At 33.8% G+C, this 19,698-nt stretch overlaps 1 protein-coding gene across 1 annotated transcript in view; it reads left to right on the forward strand.

Annotated features, from left to right (window-relative positions):
* DNER (delta/notch like EGF repeat containing) overlaps positions 1 to 19,698 on the forward strand; it is a 119,970-nt gene that overhangs the window by 55,196 nt on the left and 45,076 nt on the right. The window contains exons 3-5 of the mRNA XM_032193157.1: positions 1,696 to 1,790; positions 4,024 to 4,190; positions 17,201 to 17,346. Of these exons, the coding sequence (XP_032049048.1) occupies positions 1,696 to 1,790; positions 4,024 to 4,190; positions 17,201 to 17,346 (408 nt within the window). The remainder of the gene's footprint in view (positions 1 to 1,695; positions 1,791 to 4,023; positions 4,191 to 17,200; positions 17,347 to 19,698) is intronic.

Raw genomic sequence — 19,698 nt, forward strand, 5'->3', positions numbered from 1 at the left:
TATGAATTTGAATTATAAATATAATTACAAATTAGATTCTGGCTTTTTTGTTAGTGGATGATTAATTCATGGAAGTGTGTCAGGTATAAGTTTTCACTTCACCAGTAAGGCTAATGTAAAAAGGTTGTACACACATTCCAGGTAACTAAAAAATAGCATGGCAAAATCTGCCTAATAATTTTATGGTGAGATTGACTGATTTTTTTTTTTTTTTCAATTTAATGTGTTATTTCATAGCTGATGAAGATACCGGAGAACTGCTTAACAGAAATAGAAAGAGCCAATTATCCTATATAAAATATTACTTATTTGAAATAAAGGTGTAATTGGAAATGGTAATGGTTCTTAAACTGCCTTTATGAAATTATGTCGTGGTTTAACCTGGCCGGCAGCTAAACACCACGCAGCCGTTCGCTCATCCTCCCCCTCCCTCTCTGGGATGGGGGAGAGAAATGGAAAGTGAAGCCCGTGAGTTGAGATAAAGACAGTTTAATAAGACAGGAAAATAATAATAACAAAAGTAATAATAACAATAATAACAATAATAATACAATGATGATAATAGTACTACTACTAATAATATGTACAAACAAGTGATGCACAATGCAATTGCTCACCACCCGCTGACCGATGCCCAGCCTAACTCCGAGCAGTCCGGCCCCCTCCCCCCGGCTAGCCACCCCTATGTATTGTTTAGCATGACCCCAGATGGTATGGAATACCCCTTTGGCTAGTTTGGGTCACCTGTCCTGGGTCTGTCCCCTCCCAGCTCTTACTGCACCGCCAGCCTGCCTGTTGGCAGGACAGAGCAAAAGGCTGAGATGTCCTTGGTTTGGTATAAGCACTGCTCTGCAACAATTAAAACATCGGGGTGTTATCAGCACTCTTCTCATCCTAAGCCAAAACACAGCATTCCACCAGCTACTAGGAAGAAAATTAATTCTGTTCTAAATGAAACTTCTGTTCTAACTGAAACCAGGACAAATTACTATTCCACAAGTAAGTATGTGGAGGTCTCTGTGATTTCTCAGTGTTGTATGCCATCCTGCATGGCGTCCTGATCCAGCTCATGCAGTAGCTGATTTCCATGCCTACTAGTTGCAGGAGACTTGGCAAATAAGTCCCTTCACTCTTAACTGTACTCATCATTTTTCTCCATCTGAAAGCTCCATTTATTGAAGCAACTTGTATTTGGAAATAATATTATCAAGTTTTGTTAGAGCAAATGGGAAAATATTTTTAAAAGTAAGCAGTCTGGAAAAAAAAAAAAAAAAAAAAAGAAAAAACACAAACATTTCAATATAGTAGAAAGACAGTATCAGTATCTGCTGTTATAAATCTTCCAGAATTGCCTATATTAATGATGCAACATTTTTTGGATGTGGCAAATGTTAGAGCTTTATTTAATATTTCAAAAGACTAGAAGCCCACTTATCTTTTTCTAATTATGTGATCACTTTTAAAGGAAGATACCTTTAGAAGTCCACAGTTGTATGCAAGAAGGTTTTGTTAGAACAAAAAATTAAAAGGTTACTTAAATTAATTTTCATATTGTTTGTTTCTAATGTAAATATTTTGGTGAATGATTTTGCCCATCCTGAAAAGATAGTTGCTGTATCATTGGTGCTTTATTTTATTTGTTTTTTTGGTCAGATTTTGTGGTTTAGTGTTAAATAAAGCTATTTTTATTTTCAGGTAACCCCAGATATGGCTTGTGGAAATGCCAGTTCCAATACCTCTGCTGGAGGCCGGCTTGTCTCCTTTGAAGTTCCACAGAACACATCAGTAAAGTAAGAATATTTGTCCTATGTGATAGAATTTAAAAATGCTTTTATTTTAATTCACTTTGCTATTTTAGACAACTGTTTTATGGATACACAGGTTTGTCAAATGGTTTAAAGTATATGAAAGAACTTCAGACAGCCATCAGGCATCTAGCAGTGCCATGAAAGCTCTTTGCTTGATATAACTTTTCCCACATATTTAATGTTTTAGGAGATGCAAGCATGTAAACTGTCTCTGGGCCATCAGAATGTGTTAGGAATTAGGGCAGGCATGCTGAAGATGTCAGTTTGGAGAAGATGCAATGTTTCCTTTCTCCTTCATGCAGTGAACACATTTTTTCTTTAACCCCCAAATGCATTTCCTTATGGAAAGTGATTATCAATAATTATATAAATACACTTATTTCATGCATTTTTATTTAATTTCTGGAATATAGCTTTGGGTGTCATCAGTCAGCCATAACATTTTTGATGCGAATGTTCTACAAATAACATTTTTCAAAAATCTGAATTTATTTTGTTAATCACTTTTAAAATTCATGCTTTTTTCAATAAAATGCTTGGTTTGTAACTTTTAATTAACAGAACCTGACTTCCTAGAAATATCTGATTCTATCAGCTGGTATAAAGCATTTTCTATTGAAAATATTATTTCAAATAAAAATCTGCCAACATAGTTCTTCTCTGGCTCACAACTTTACTGCAATTTTAGACTTAGATTTTCCCCAAATAGCCTACTTTTCTCATACTGTCATCTTATCTTTCAGAATGCCAGCTTTCAGTTAAAAAAGGCCATGGTTACAGGAAAAAACAAACTGCTGCGAGCAGACAAGCTGCAGACAGTTTGGAGCAGTAACTGTAAACGTAGGAGCTGTCCTGTGCTTCCCACAGGACTTTGAATCATTCTCATTCATGAGCATTTAAGCCTAAGTAAGGAAGAGACCTGTGAGTGTGGATGCTCTAGCTGACTAGAATATGTAAGCAAATGAGATTTATTATTATTTTTTTTTATTAGGAATAAACTGAAGTTTGTAGATTCTATAACTGTAAGACTCATGACAGAATGACCCCATTTTAAAAAGGTTTGCAGAGTATACAGGGTTGGTTTTGGTCATTTTTTATACAATGTACTTTCAATAGTGTTTTATTTTGTCAGTTAATCTGGACAGATAAATGCAGGTTGATATCCATCTTCATGACATTGTATTTCCTTTGTTAAGCACCAAAGTAGTAGGACCTCTGGTGCAAAGGCTGCACTCATGACAAATATAATTGGAACACTTTGCATTTCTTGTTTTGAACTCTAATAATAATATAAAAAAATGAGAGAGACCACCCTGTGTTCTCAGTAGGATTGAAACAATTTCATTATAGGAAATTGTGCAACAGAATTTCATCTCCTGGTATTTGGAGTCTTCTTTTTGGCAAGCGAGAATTAGCAGTTCTCAGCAGTACGATGGTGTTGCGATTGAACTCTTGTGGGATTGTTCAAACTCATTTGTGATTTATCAGATGAAATTAGTGCAAATGTTTGGGAACTTGCCAGAAATACTACAGATTTTTATTTTGTCTTTATGAGGTTAGTGGAAGAAAGTATCCTGAGAGGGAAGCAACACCAACATAGATACAGTGCTCCCTAGTGGAGCCAGCAGTATATATGCAGTTGTAGATGCTTATCCAACCTGTCAATATTTAGGAAGGCACCACTGACTCAGTGACCTTGGGAGCATTACACGACTCATTTGATTTGCAGGAATAAATTGTTCTGAACCTTCGATCTGGTATATCAAACAAATGAGTGTTTCTACCAGGATCTATCTCCCTGTATTGAATGAACATTGAATGCTCTTCAGTAGGCAAGAGAAGAAAATGATAGTGTTGTAGTTGTAGAATGGAGGTACTATTCAAAAGCCATAATTTCAGCCGGTGAAGAAGGCTGCTTTACTATTATGTACTGTTTTTATATAAAACACTTATTGGACACTAAGATGGTGTCCTTCAAATATTAGAAATTGAGACTCTGTACGATTAAATCTGCCTTTATGTATACTGTTATACAAGTCTTACTGTTGAAGCATTTATTTATTTTATGGACACAATGAAAGCCTTCAGGCCTTTTTCTGGTTCCAAATTTGCTACATTTAAGTTCTTCTTCTCTGATGATAAGCTTTTGTTTGATGTACTTGCTGATAACACCAATTTTCCTTGCTGTAAGTATTCTTATTGTTTATTTTCTTAGAATAAGGCAAGATGCTACTGCTTCTCTTATCCTGCTGTGGAAGGTGACAACCACTGGGTTTAAGCAGTGTTCGCTTATTGATGGCAGAAGTGTCACTCTCCTCCAGGCACTGGGTGGACTTGTTCTTTCTGAAGAAATGCTTGCATTAGGAAACAACTACTTTATTGGTGAGTAGCAAACTGACTTTTTATCACTTCTACGTGACGGTCAGTAGCTTACCCAACATTTAGAGAAACAAAGAGATAATTGTCCTAATTTAGGTACTGCCAAAAAATCCAGACTTGATAGCATGGCCATGTTTTAGACATTGTTTCATTCAGAGCAGACAAGGTACACTAATTTCTTAACAAGTGGCACTATTCAATTGAAATCTAGATGATGAATGATTTTGTATATGCTCTTTTATAATAAACTGTAAAATTTTTGGTAAATGATAAAGCAAAAAACTCCAACTGTTCAAAGTGTACAAGGTATTCAAGCTTAAGCCTGTACACAGTAAAAAATATAATGGGAGATCTGATCTTCTGACAGCATTTATTTCCACCATTTTTAGTCATCAAGTTTTGCCTTTGTAAATATGAAACTTCAGATATACTGCATGTTTCATTGGGCAATTAAATGTGAAGTATCTTTGTAAAAGGGGTATAATGAAAATAGGCTGATATGGTATTTTTAAGTGTATGGGAAATAATATTGATTTAAATGCGTCCTTTGTGCTAGACATAATAGACTTAATTAAATTGAGCTTTCTGGGTATATTGTTTGTTGTACCAATGACATGAAACGAAAGACATTGCAGTAACAGCATTTGTTGTAATGTTCTTGAAATGCTGTCTCTCTTTAAATGAAGCATAAGCTGCCACAAATTGTTATTCAGCAACTTGTCATGTTAATAAATGTGAAATAAAATTCATTCTGATGCAGAAGTATTGGGACAAATTCTGTGTGTGTGTCTAATACAGAGAGAAACCCAAATGCAGTAGTGCCATGTTCTCTCATTTATGAGTTGTCACTTAACACAGATACTGCTTGAGGGTTGTTAGTGTAATCATTTATTAACTATCAGCTGTGGTTTCTTTAACAATTTTTTTTTTCCTGCAAATAATTTTTTAGTTCCTTATGTTTTCATTATCCTTTACTTCTTTCCAAGAACTAAAAGATTAATAATATTTTTTTTTCTCCCTCCCTTTTTTTCCCTTTTATTCTAGTTTTGATTTTATTTTATCGGAGTTAAAAAGTGCCTTCCTCAGGGATAAATTTTTGCTTTGGCTTTGGGGTAGTTAATGGTTAGTAAAAATAAATAAAAGCTTGCCTGACATAGAATAATTTGTAACTTTCCTGCACTCACAAAGACATGTAGCTAAATGTATGTTTCAGTTAATATGCCCCCAGACAGAGGGCCTAAGATGCTCTGTGAATGTTCCACCAGGCTATAGCATAGGCTATTGATTTAGATACCTAAAATGAATATTGTCTTACTCTGTCATATCGTTTGCCTTGTCCTAGTTGCCCTTCTGTCCTGGGGGTTTTTGCTTTGAATAGTTTACTGTATGCTAGTTAACATGAGCAGAAAAGACACCTTTTCCTTAATGAATATAAAATCAAGTTTAGTTCATAAGCAAGACCATTAGTACAATTCTTATCTGATGCAGTACAAGTTTTCTGAGGCATCTTATTTTACTTTCACCTACTTTCTGGTATTTCTGTGGTCTCAGTTTCCTGGTACTGAAATTCTTTGTAGATTTTTTTCCAGTCATTGTAGTGTAATTTGATTTATGTTAAGAACATGAATCATAAATGTGTATACAGGAACAGCAGGGAGACTCCAATAATACAGTGATACATTCATGAATGGGAGCATCTGAGTGCTTAGTGAAGATAAGTGCAGATACAGTGCATTTGAATTTTTAAAAATCTTAAATTTATTTTATCAAATGGAATGATTACCCATAGTGCTTTTGATAGAAAATGAATATGAAATATTTTGTCTGCACACCTTTTAGTTCTGAGAAATTGTGACTCCATTCTATGAGATAATCAAGTAGTGAGATAACTCATCAGTTTTCTGGACTAGATTATTTTATGTGGCCTTAGTTTAGCTATAGGTCTTCCCAGAATTAACTTGTTTTAATAAAACACTTGAAAAGAAAAAGAGTGAAATGCTAAAGTGATAAGGAAACCGAAATATTCATTTGTTAGTTTAAAAATGTTTGTGACCTATCACCATTTATTGTAAGAAAGAGAAAACAAGGCATCCTATAGATTTGTTTCTTATTCATATAGAAATATTCTGCTTGCTTTCCATCACTAATTCTCATCCAATAAATTGTATGTCTTGGGTGTATAGCTTGCACGCAAACTTAGTCAATTGGTGTAAAAAATGATTAACTCCACTGAAATCCATAATTCAGGTAAGGTTTACATAATTAAGTTAAAATGGATGCTTTTATAAAAACAACAGTAATCTAGCATGTGTTTTTATTGATGATACTTAAGACAGAACAATTGAGGTGCTGTGGGATGCTGTAAGCAGAGCAATGCTTTACTCTTCGGACCATGCCAACCAATATATTTACTTTATATACTTAAAAAAAACAACAAACATTTTCCTTCCATTTTCAAAGGATTTTTAAAGGGATTCTTCTATTAATTGGCAAATTCTGTACAATGCAACTTTGTTACCTCCTACAAATCTTTCTGAATAAGATGGTTATGTCAAAGATTGTGGGAAATATTACTTGTTTTTTGTGTTACCTTATGGCAACTAATTAAAAAAAAAACAACATTCATTTAAAGATGCTTTGACAAGATTGAAAAGAATTAGAAGCTGGAAATAACGTATGGATTTGCTGATCGTGTGATCTAGGACACAGTTTTGGAGACTGGAAATAATGCTATCTCTGAGATACAGAAATAGAGAATTTGATTATCCTGGAGACAGTCGAAATGCCTGTACTGTGAGGTGGAAGGGCTTGAGGGAAGGAGAAGAGTTTAAGCACAATTAAACCAAAAACTTTGGTCTGTTTTCCATGATGTGATGGCTATGAAATGGCTGCTGCAACTGAACAGACTTCGGCAGGGCAGGAAAGGACCTGTGATGCTAAGAGTGTGCAGTATGATTATGTTGTTAAATTACAACACTTGTCCCCATTAACATGAGCCCCTGCAGATGGGAAAGGATACTGAGCTGAATGAAGCCCATGCTTTCTCACTCTGCCTGCTTTGCATAGAGTACTTATTAATGCATTTCTGGCCACAAATTGGGCAGTCTTCTAAAATAATGTATTAAGTTTTATTAGAAAGTTTACTTATCAGCCAGTGGAAAAAAGAAATGCCCAATATGGTTTAGGTCGTGAAGTGAAAAAGACCCTGAGAATACTGATTCACTCAGTAGGCTAATTGGGTTAGGTGGAGGATGAAGCATAGAGTATATCCCAAGGTGCCAATGACATTTAAAACCACACTAATGCTAGACAAAAGTAATCTGTAGTAAAGGCCAGGTGAACTGTCAATCTCTGCCCAGCTGTTTGCAAGAAAAATGCTTCATTTGATGCCATTAAAATTTAAAAAGTTTTGTCCCCAAATTCAGGAGTTTTTTTTTTTAAAAAAAAAAAAAAAAAAGAAAAAGAAAAAGAAAAAAGTGTGTTATTGAAGGCATTTTGTACTCTCAGAATAGCACCCAAAATAACTATTGTGTAAAGTGGAATGCTAAGGGTGGATATCAAGATTTGGAAAAGAGATAGCTGGGAAGTGAACGAGAAGGTAGAATTCATTTTTAAATAAGAGATGAAGAGATGGTGATAAAGGAATCAAAATTTAAACATAGTAACTCATTGAAAGTCTGCCTTTTACAAAAGTTAACAGCTTCACAGTATTTGTCCCAATATTCTTTGAAGGTAATGAGTCATTATTTGTAAGCTATTTGTCATGTTTATAAAATGTATCATCCATATTGCTTTTAATTCAGAATCTTTGTATCAACATTTGTACTAGAATATATGAAAATGACTAATTGTAAAACCTAGTCTTATTACAGTGGCATACCTATTCTTTATTGCAATGTATCACAAAAAATGAAAATCAGATGAAAGGCATTTTACAAGTCTGAAAAAATGAGATAAGCATGCCCTGATGCACTGTCAGTCTGTGCATGAGTCTTTCAGACTGAAGTTATCCTGAATATTATTAGTTTACAGCCAGGGTTCTCCATAGTTGAAAGTGTTGCTTGCTATATGTTTGACAGGGGTCTAATACACCTAAAATTATGCACTTCTCTCTTTCAGGGAATATATATTGCATCTTGGCATAAGTACAGGAACATGTATATCTTTTTCTATTCAAGTTTGTTGCAAGTGCATAAGATTTACTAAATTGATTAAATAATATCTCTCATGAGAAAATAATGCATTAATGATTTCCTTTCAAAAATATAAAAAGGCCTTGTTAATGGATGATGAAGGATATTTTCAGCTTTTATAGCAACTCTATTGTAATATTCTATAATTTCTTGCATGCATCTTATTTATACAAATGTGCAATCACCCTGTAATTGAAAACTAGAACATTTATTCTGGAAATACGGTCTGCTATCCAAATGGTCGAAAAGCAAAACCAACTCCCCAAAAGCATTAAACACTTTATTCTCTTAATGCTGAGATATTTAGAAGTTCTATAGAAACTGTATACCATCTATTACATATCTTAGTCTGTTAATTTACTCTGGCAATAAATTCACATAATTGTTCACTACACTAACAATTCTGTCCTTCATGACTAAAGATGCTTCAACTCTAACATCCACGGGTGTCAGTTGTCATTTTCCATTTTCAAATTTATCTTGTAGTCTGGTACAGGTAAACCTGTATTGGTATACATTTAGCAATTGTATGATTTGCTATTGAGTTTTTGCATTAGAAAATGATATTTAATGCTAGTTATATGATACTTAACAGTCCTATTCTACTAATAACCAAAGCCATCATTGCTAATATTTTTTGGTGAATTTGGGTATTAAAATTACATATGTGATAATCACTTAAGTTTTAAGAAGTATTTATTTTGAGGTTTTGAGCATAAGGTTAGAACAGGGAGTTGGCATTACTGACTGTGCAGCAACAGTGTCCTTCCTTTCTCCCCCCCCCCCCCCCCCCCCCAAGTGAAAAAACCCCACAATTATTGTTTCACTAGTAAAATATTTTCTATGCTTTTAGGTCTTCAGTATGCTTATTATGATATTGACAGTGTTGACAAAATGTGTTCCTCATCAGGTTCTATGATAAAATGTTGAAAAGACTGCTTTTCTGCCTTGTTGTGCCTGCTGCTGAAGATACAGTGAGGGGACATGTTTCAGAAAAATAGCAAAGCAAGGACAGATTGGTTGGTGTTAGTGTTTAGCCTCCATTTCCCCATAATTAATACACTAGAAAAGTTTGTATATCTATACCTATCTATAATTGTTTAAAGAGAGGAAAAAAAGCATGTAAATAACTTGAAATTATTTGCTTTGCAATTTTTGCTCTATGTAGCATTTCCACTGTGCAGCATAAAAGCAGTGTTCATGTCATATTGCTACATTAGCTTTTAGATTGTCTGTCTATAAAATGAGGAAGAAATTAATAAGCAAAATTGCTATTTGTCTGTTAAGACATTGCAAATAATAAGGCAGAAGGTTTAACGTGTAATATGCATGAAAACAATGCATTTTTATATGAACTGCAAATAGATTATCCAGAAAAATCTTTAAATTATAATGTTTATTTTAAACTGCTATTTCCACTGCAGCAAAGAAGTCTGATGCAGACCTATAGTAGATCTGTAATCTGTTTTCCTGCAAGACGCCAAGTCTTTTTTGATAATACAATTTAACTAGTTTAAACTGTAACTACAAAGGGTTTGAAAAGTGGTCACTGCACAAACTCACTTGAAAGTGGATGCTATAGCATCTTTATGGTGTAATGAAAAACACTGATGATTTTCAAATGCTGTCATCAATAAGGCAGCTTGCTTGGATCACTTTAAAAAGTATTTCTTAGAAAGGAAAATTAATGCTTGGATACTCAACAGAAGCGATCTGGTAAATTTGTAAAAGAATGGGATCCATATGTACATATGTACAGAGATGTTTTGCTATCTGAAATGCTGTCCCGCCTCTCTAATCAAGCAAAGTCCTGTCTTTAATATTTTTACACTGAGCAGTAGGGCATCTCTCTTTTTACATTTCAATTATTTGCTCTTTTGATGCACTTTAGTTCACTTCATGAATCTCCTTGCAACATCTCATCATACATCAACAAATGGTCACCACTAATACAGACTGCAGGGATACGAATAGCCAAAATGAAAGTTAATGTACAAAATTCTTCATTAAAATAAAGAATATAGAGAAATATTTTGAAAAAAAAAAATTATTTTATCTGTTTTTATCTGTTTTTAAAGAGGTTCAGATTAGGATGCAAATTTTACTTCTGTCTTTTAGATGGTAAGTTTTGTGTAGTATATGTTTAAAACATGCGTTTTTTTCCACCAAAAGAGAACAATTTGCTGCATATTGAAATTGTATTTGCTTAAGCAAAACTGAAATAGGACAAATTTATTTCGTAATAGGAATGTGTGAAATGAATTCACTGAAAACTACGTAGTCAAGTTATTCCAGCTTTAGCAAGTTACCATGTGCCAGCTGAGCGTGGTGTGAGCTCTCAGCCCATGGCATATGTGCGGTCATTTGACTTAACTCTCTTTCACTCTGGACTAAATTAAATCCCATTGCCTTGCACATGCCACAGCTGGAGTGTTTGTGCTGCTGTACCAATGTGCAGCTACCTGAGCTTCTGTGACTGTTTAGTTACTTTAGTGCAAGTCAGCATTACTAGTGGGAAATTTGAAAAGAACCACTCCAGTTAATGGGATTTTCATTTTCATGTGCACAATTTGCCTGTAATGGCCCTACTGTAGGCTGTATTGAGTATTGTCCTTAGCTGTGAACATTTCCCTGGGGTTCTGGGCATAAGAGCTAACCTCATGGAAAATGGCCTTTTGATAAACAGTAGCAGCAGCAGCAGCAGTGTGAGCAGCACAAACAGTTCAATGAAGTGTTGATTTTAGTGACTTTTTCAAAGGATGGTCTTATACCCTATACAGCAAGAAGTTAAGCATCTAGCTAAAAAAAAAAAATAATAATAAAAATCTGAAAAATGCTGTTATGCTATACAAGAAAGGGTATTTTAAAAAGTATATAAAAAATCAGTATCCTGTCCTGCCCATCATGATTGAGTTATGTGTGTCTTGTCTAAACATACACAGATGTAAACATATGGCTATTCACTTTTTTTTTTTTGGTAGATCGTTTTAAGCTAATATCCAAATAACTTTTACTCTTTAATTAATAACTAATTTAAATTTAAATTAAATTAAAATAACTAAATAACTTTAACTTCTTTAATTAATTACTAAATTTTTAGTATTTTTATCCACTGCTGCTTTTACCAAACAATGGTGGGAAATATTTCTTCTAGTCTATATCTGGAGGTTTATATGCTCAAATTGGTAATACTTGGCAAAATACCTTCAATTTTCTTGTTGTTGAAGATTTCTCTTTATTCAAATACAACTCTTATGACCAGTTCACAGATAATTACATTCAGTTGATCATGTGGTTGTTTGCATTGTGAGACCTTGGACAGATTGTTTACCATGATCTATAAAATGAGGATACTAATGCATAATGTAAAAGAAAATGTGAGACATATTCTAATAAAATGTGTAAAGTGCTTTGAGATCTTCAGCTGGTAGTGTAGCAGTAAGTGCAGTGTATTTAAATATAGGGTAGCTACTCTTCTGTTTTTAAGTTGAGACAGTTGCTATAGATAAATCCTAGCTGACTGTGCCACCCATGCAATCTACTGCAGCTCCTCTTTTTGCAGTCCTAGCTATGTCATTTGTATTCCATCACATACTGCTTTTGTTAAGTGTCATATCAGAAATTCTGGTGGGCTACATTTGTGCCCAAAATAGTTCACTGCCAGCTTGGCAGCACTGTGGAGATACTGATAAATAAGCACATAATGGGGAAACCGTGATACAGGAAATCTATCAGTGGATTAGTCTTGTCACCCTTCCCTGTGCTTTCACCATTATCTTGGACAGTAAGCAGAGTCCTTGAAGCCATGATAGGTCACACTCTAAACTAGTGCCACATCTCTTTAATAAGCTGTATGCAAGTGGTTTTGTAAGTGTAAGCATACTCTTGCTAACTGACTATTTCATAATCCCATCATGGGTTTTGGTCCAGCCAAAAAAATTGGTTATTTTATTTTATTTTATTTTATTTTATTTTATTTTATTTTATTTTATTTTATTTTATTTTATTTTATTTTATTTTATTTTATTTTATTTTATTTTATTTTATTTTATTTTATTTTATTGTTTAGGAATAATGAAATTTTGAAATTGCTGTTTGTTATAGAGGAGACGCATACATAGATCATGTATTTGAGAATTTTTGTATGGTACGTGTATCCAAGTAATTTGCTGAGTTCATAAATGTACTTTAACTCCCAGTCCTGCATTACTCAGGACTTGAAAGTCAAGCTGTGTGCTGTTTCTTCCCAAAGTTTTGCTATCAATTTTCTGACAACCAATTTTTGCTTTCTGTTACACCTGCGTATAACTACCATTGTCAATCTGGTTCTTATGGCACTGCAGAAATGTTACTGAGAATATCACTTGACCAACACAATGCTTATCTTTATCATTGTAATGGTGATTGCAAACAAAGTGTATGTTTGTTTTTTCAGAGTCCAGGATGACTTTACAGTGCTGGTAGTGAAAGAAGAAAGCATACCTATTTTTAAACAGAATGTGACTATGATATCAACTGGGGTGAGGGGAAAGCAATGAGAAGTTTTGCAGTCCCTTGTCAGTGAAGAAAATACTCTTTAAATGGCTGTGTTTCATGTGATGCTTTGAAAAATAAAGTATTAAAAAAACATCTCTTGAACTGATTCTCACTGAAGCCTATTTATCGCAATGGGAATCAGATAACAATACTTTTAAAAGCAGTATCTGACCAAGGCTTTAGTGACAAAACACAGTAAGCATGCTGGTTTGTATTGAAGCTGGGATATTTGATTAGTTGTATCACTTATAAATAACACTATTTGTGGGCAAAATAGCAGTTCTGTTATTGCAGCTGTATTTTTGAATCCCCAGATGCTGTGTATCATTAGTATCATTAGAGAATGATTTTAGATGTTCTGTACAATCATCCTACGGCACTGATGTCCCAGAAGTACTGCATCAAAGATTGTCAATGTCATTGTCTACCTGTTTCTCACTTCTGCTTAATCTTTTGGAGTGGGCAAGTGCAGAGGGAAAAAAAGAGGACAGATAGAAACTGATAGACATTCCACTGCTGTCTTATTTCCTCAGGAAACCAGACTAAAAATACTTTGAAATCTTGGGACTGATGCTTCATAAGTGTCCTAACTCCTTGGCAATCACTCTCTCTCATTCAAAGAATCTTTAGGTGGAGTTAAAGACCTATTCCCTAAGTGTGACTTAAAAGACTTGCATACTTTTGTGAATCAGAACCTTGGTGAAAGGAACTATTGCTGTATTTCTGAAGTAAAATTATAATCTATTATTTAGCAGTAGCTAAATATCTATTAAAATTGCAATAGAGAAAATACATTTGAGCCAATTACAATAGGAGATTGGTTACAATTTGTAGTACGATCTTATGTGTCACATTATCATAATATGCAATAAGATAAGAATAAATGCATTGCAGGAAGATATTGTTCAGAAATGGATGCTGCTAAGGAAGCAAATCAGTTTGTGTAGCACAGCAAAATCCACAGTCAATCAGTACTTGAGTACTTCTTTTGTAAAATAAATAAATAAATGAATAAATCCTTCATGTAGTTGAAGTGAAATTCAAAATCTACAAATGTACTACTGGTGATCATAAAAGTATGGAGGGGATGGGGCATTCTGCAAGTAAATAGTAGCACAAGAAAGTAGTCACTCCTTATTTACTTTGTTGTGCATATGGATGCTAACTTAATCTACAGTTTTGACTAAATACAGGTGTAAGGAAATCATATGTGACTGGGACAAAAGATATAGCAGTAATCTGAATGGCATAATATGATCTTGTTGAAAGTAGCTGAATACAAATAATATTGTCAGCTTTTATTTTATTTTATTTTATTTTATTTTATTTTATTTTATTTTATTTTATTATTTTATTTATTTTTCATTCTCACCTTGTTGACAGTAAGAATCTTGGAGAAACAGGAGTATTCGTGCTTTGTGCTTGTGGGTTTAAGTAGGTGAATCTACCAGGATGGAAGGAATTGTAGCATATTTTACCATGAATGCTGTCAATGAAATCATTCAGGCACTTCTCAGACTATCAGCTTTGTGTGCAGAAAGCTTGAAAATGCCTCCACTGCAACATAAATGACTTGTCACATCATATTCTGATTTATTAGGTTTTAATAATTTCTGTAATAGTACTGTAAGTAGTTCAACCCTGAATTCTTCAACTTAAAATACCTTGATGTCATTGTTTTAAGTAGATTTAGAAAACCAGTAAGATTTAACTGAACTTTTGCTATGAAAAACAGTAAAATTTTTCTCCAGACCTGAGATGAAGGGAGCTCTAAATACGCTTCTGAAAATGTTCTCCTAGCTAGAAGTTAAAAATAAGCTTAAAACTCACTCTAGTTTAGTCACTGTTACAGGAATTGGAGAAGGAATTAGTTAACCTGCATTAAGCAGGGAGTCACATTTAGATGAGCAAACTTCTTCTAGCCTTAAAACTTACAGATTTCAGAAAGTTGTGTGCAACTTCCATAGAAGGAAAATAGTCATATTTTTATCTTTTTGTATTTAGAAATTAGGTGAGATAATTAGAAATTACAGGAAACTGTTTGGCTTTCTGGTGAGAATAATGATTTCTTCAGTGTTTTGCCTAAGGGGTGTTGATACCAAAATAGTAACAAGACTCAAAGTAGAAGGTTGATTTAATACTCCTTTAGGGAACTGTCCCGAAGAATACGTAACAACCTGCTTCAGACAAGCAAATGTGAACCCAAAGACATTTTCTAAATATCACATTCTTCTGAGCATTCACATATAATTGCATGACTGTCTGTGACAATCACATTCAATTGTTAAAGGAAACAATTCTGGCTGCATGTTTGAACAGATGGGTAAAAATGTGGTGTGTAGTGAGGCCAGAATTAAATGGCTGTTTTAGAAGAGTTCAACAGATTACAATAATCTCTGCTAGCCAAAATAGACCATTAGACGTGCAACTGTACCTTATACAGTTTTAATCTTATTTTCTTGAATATTTAGATTTAGCTAACTTGTGGCAGCTGTACTCAAGCTGCTGATAATTGTATTGGACATGAGATTTTCCTGGTTTGAAGATATGATTTGGTGTTTCTAATATAGACAACTCTTTGTTCAAAGGATGCAGCATTTTAAAAAGCAAAATCTAAAAACGAAGAACAGAGAATGAAAGTCTTCCATACAATTTTCTTTGGAATTTGTAGAATTATTCATGTTCGACACTTTTATATGCAGAATGCGAGTAATTTTTAACAGCTGTTCTGGAAAGAAAATTCACTTGGAGTTCAGACTATTTCCTGAAACATTGTTCATTGTAAATATTATATTGTACTGTTTTTTCTATTTGACCAAGTATTGTTACATCTCTAGTCTGTAGCACAAGAAGCTGGACTGCATCCTGAATGCTCCTTTGAGGTTTATGCCATAAATGTATCCTAGAATTTAAAGAAGAAAATATTAGGAAAAAAGTCATACGCTTCCTGCATGTATTTGCTGTCATACTTTGTGAAATTACAGCTATTCAGATTAAGAAAAAGCATCTATTTTTCCTTAAGTTCTATTAATTTCTGAAGTATAATCCTGCATTCATTCTCTGTCTGCAACTTTCCAAACAGATACTGGAACAATCTTAGAACCTTACAAGTCTCCCTATGTTAAGGGTAGTGAAATAAAATAAGGTTCAACATAAGGTTATAGAAGGATTTATTTTATTTTATTTTTTTTATTTTTTTATTTTTTTTAACGCATGTATTCTGCATAAAATATACACTGTACCAAAACCACACTCGTGACATCACTTCACATATATTCTGCTACAAGTTCCCAGGTCAAAGCAGAAACAGCTAACTGATGCCACAAGCACAAGGGCTGTAACCCAGGAGTCTAATCACAGTGGTGGAATGGTGCAGTTTGAGCACAAGTGAAATGGACTATATGTATTTCTGACTTAACTGTGTATGTTATGGGCTGTGTATTTCCATGTTTTGTCTTTCCTGTTCTTGACTTTTTATTTTACAGATATTTCTATTAGAAATACAGGTGATAAAAATGATCTTGTTATGCTCCAGTGCATTTTAATCGCTTCCAATGTTTTTTTTTTTTTGTTTTTTTTTTTCAAACTTTCATACAACTACAGATGCTAGCCAGAAATTCATGAATTTTCCTTATCAAATGTTATCACTTCTGTGTTTTGTTCACCTTTATCACCTATGCCTAGAATCACCTTCTACAGTGATAAGATCTGACATTCAGTAATACTTGTACTGCAAATATTCAAAATAATGCCGTCAAAATGAGCATGTATGTATTTGCAGACTCCATCAAAAACACAGCAAAGAAACTGTCCATCTTTTACTGTAATGCTGTTTATGATCTGTGTGCTTTCTAGTTCTATCTAAAGTAACTGTTGAAAATTCAGGTAAACGTTTTTCTCCACTGAGTATGTTTTTAATATTCTTTGCCATTAAAAGTTAGGGAAATATAAACTATCAAAAAGCAAATAAAAGTGGTTGATTATTAGAGACCTAAGAAATTGTAGCAGATTACAGCCCAGGAGGCAGATCTGTTTCACCAGCCTGTCTTCCTTTTGTTAATCAATATGATGACCAGTTCTTTCCAGACTCCGTTCCAATTTGCATTTACATGCATTAAATTTTGGTAGGTCTGTATGAAATATGAGCAATGATGTTCTTATTTGATAGTTTCTTTCAATTCTATTTTATTTGTTTGTCTAGCATCAACATATATTAGCATAACTTCTTGTATTTTCTCATATATTAAGATTATTTTTTTTATTTTATGTTTTTTATTTTTAAAGGTTTTTTAAATGATTCAGTTACAAAGTGCATCGTGGCTTTACGCTTGACTGTGATCGTGAAAGTCAGCACCTGCATGCCTGTGGGAAGCCATTCAGATAAATTCCCATGTTCAGGGAAGGGAAAATGCATCACCAAACCAGACAAGGTAAGGTGAACTTATCAAGATCTTTGTGTAATGTGGAAAGTCCATGCCAATATAAATACAGGGGTCCTCTGAGTGTGCATATACCTTGATGTTATGAAATAGGCTTCAAATGCTCACTGATGTTACTAAATAATAACAGTGTATTAATTACCTATTCATAAAAATGAAGCGGTTAAAAAAAAAAGGACTGATAAGAAATGCCGAGTCAGATGCTGCCCTGACAATAAAAAAACAATTATTCAAAGCAGGTATATAAGGTAATGTATACTGCATCTGCCTGTTGTTACACAAGCATAATTCTTTTTGAGATGAGAAGATGTGGTGGGCACTTCGTATCCCCAATCTCCGGAGCGGTGTGCTCCAGTTTGTGAATCTTCAGCCTTTGTTCTTCAGGTCTGATTTACTCTAAACTTACCTCTCCACATCTCAGTTGTTCACAAATCAGTGAACAGTATCATGGAATTCTCTGAGCATTATAATGAGAAGTAATAGAATGGAGTAATTTGGTAATGTCTGAAAGTTTTCCTGTATAGTTCTTTCCTTAAATTAACACTATTGGGAGACTACAATGGTGACAGGAATTCCACCGGCCACTTCGTGGTTTTTGATTGTTTGTTTGTTGTACAATCTAGTAACATGAAAAAAATAAGAATCAGATGTGTTAAATTGGCATTCTATGTACTGCTTTGGCAAAACCAGGCTGGCCTTCTATGTACAAGAACCTGTATGCTCTGCCACATTCTATATGTGTTGATTTTATTTCTTGGATTAAAAGTCATTTGCAGCACAAATATGTGCAGTTAATCTTTGGTTTTATTAATATTCATTTGGGAGATAAAAGCAATAGTAACTGTTGAGTAAATATTAACAGCTGTGAGCCTGCTGTGAGCACAGAAAATTTGGCATATTTAGGGAATTCACTGATAGTTCATCTGCTACCATTTTCTGATTTAAATTCTCAATAAGCATGTTTGATAGAAAAATGACAATTTGAATTGTAACAACAATAATTAAATTGCTGCAGTAATCTATATATGCATGGCAATGCTAACATCTGGAAGACAAGAAAATCTTTATTTCTTAAAGATAAAAATTTAAATTGCTTGAGGTAATGTGTGAACACAATTACTGCAAGATGCAGTTAGAAGTAAATGATACTCTACCATAACAGTTGACTGATATCCCCAGAATTTATTCATTCATAGTGTACTATTTCATAGTTCAGTTTATTTCTTCCTGCTTTACTGTATTTAATGTTTTTCTTCACACATTTTGAATTTGCATTTCAGCATTTTGAATTTGATTAATGTAAGTAATATGTTCAAACATATTATGTGTAATGGCATATCAAAATATCTTCCCTTTTTTCATTTTTTTTATCAGGTTGTGAGTTAAAGGCTTTGATAAATAGTCTTATTTTCTGTTTTTCGTGTTGTTAGTCCTTTATTATGTCTCTAATTTCTTTCTTTTACTGCAGGCTATATATCACAAAGAGAAAATATGTTAATTCTTGTATGTATGCAGAAGAACTAATATATTTTTATACTAAGGAAAATGCATATATTGCTTTTAATAATCACTTATGTTTCAAAAATCTCTGAGACATGGCATTTGACTTACAAGGAAAATAAAATAATCTTTAAAAAGACAGACAAACTAGCTTCTTGGCCGCAAAGGGGAGCTGTTATTTCACTCAAAAAAAAAAAAAAAAAGAAGAGAACTCATTACCTGTACTTCCCCACCTTTTATCATCACATTGAAAGTATTATAGGTTACAACTAGAACTGTTAGTGACAAAAGAACTCTCTCATGTGCATGCAGTGTGTTCCTTTCCATGGAAAATTAACAGGATTTTTTTTCCTGTATTTCCACCTACTTTTCTCCTGAGGATTAATAACAGCAAACTTTATAAGGTAGTATTTTTGACATAACATGCACAAGGTTGTAGTTGATGGACACCCCTGTAGCTGAAGCTATGAGATGTAGAAACCATGCTGAAGTCCATTTCTGAAGAGGCATCTACCAGTTCATGGTAGTCAGTGAACTGGTATTTGTGGGATTCTTTAAATCTTGTCTCTTCAAATAAATTATTAACTTCAGAAGTATGTTTTTTCTCACTGCTCCTGATTTTCCAGACCTTCAACACATGAAGAATGTCCCCAGTGATCCTCTGAAGTGTCATCAAACCTACGCCAGGTAGTGATCTGGCTGGGGGTAACTCAGTAAAACTTCAGTGTTTCCAAATGTTGCTAATTTATGACCAGACTCCTACTCCAGGGAAAGTAAAAATCTTATGTTGTCTGTCCAGCCATAATGATTTTTCAAATCTGTCAGTTTTCCTCACTCTTCAGC

Source organism: Aythya fuligula, chromosome 9 (assembly GCF_009819795.1).
Source record: "Aythya fuligula isolate bAytFul2 chromosome 9, bAytFul2.pri, whole genome shotgun sequence".
Lineage (NCBI taxonomy): Eukaryota > Metazoa > Chordata > Aves > Anseriformes > Anatidae > Aythya > Aythya fuligula.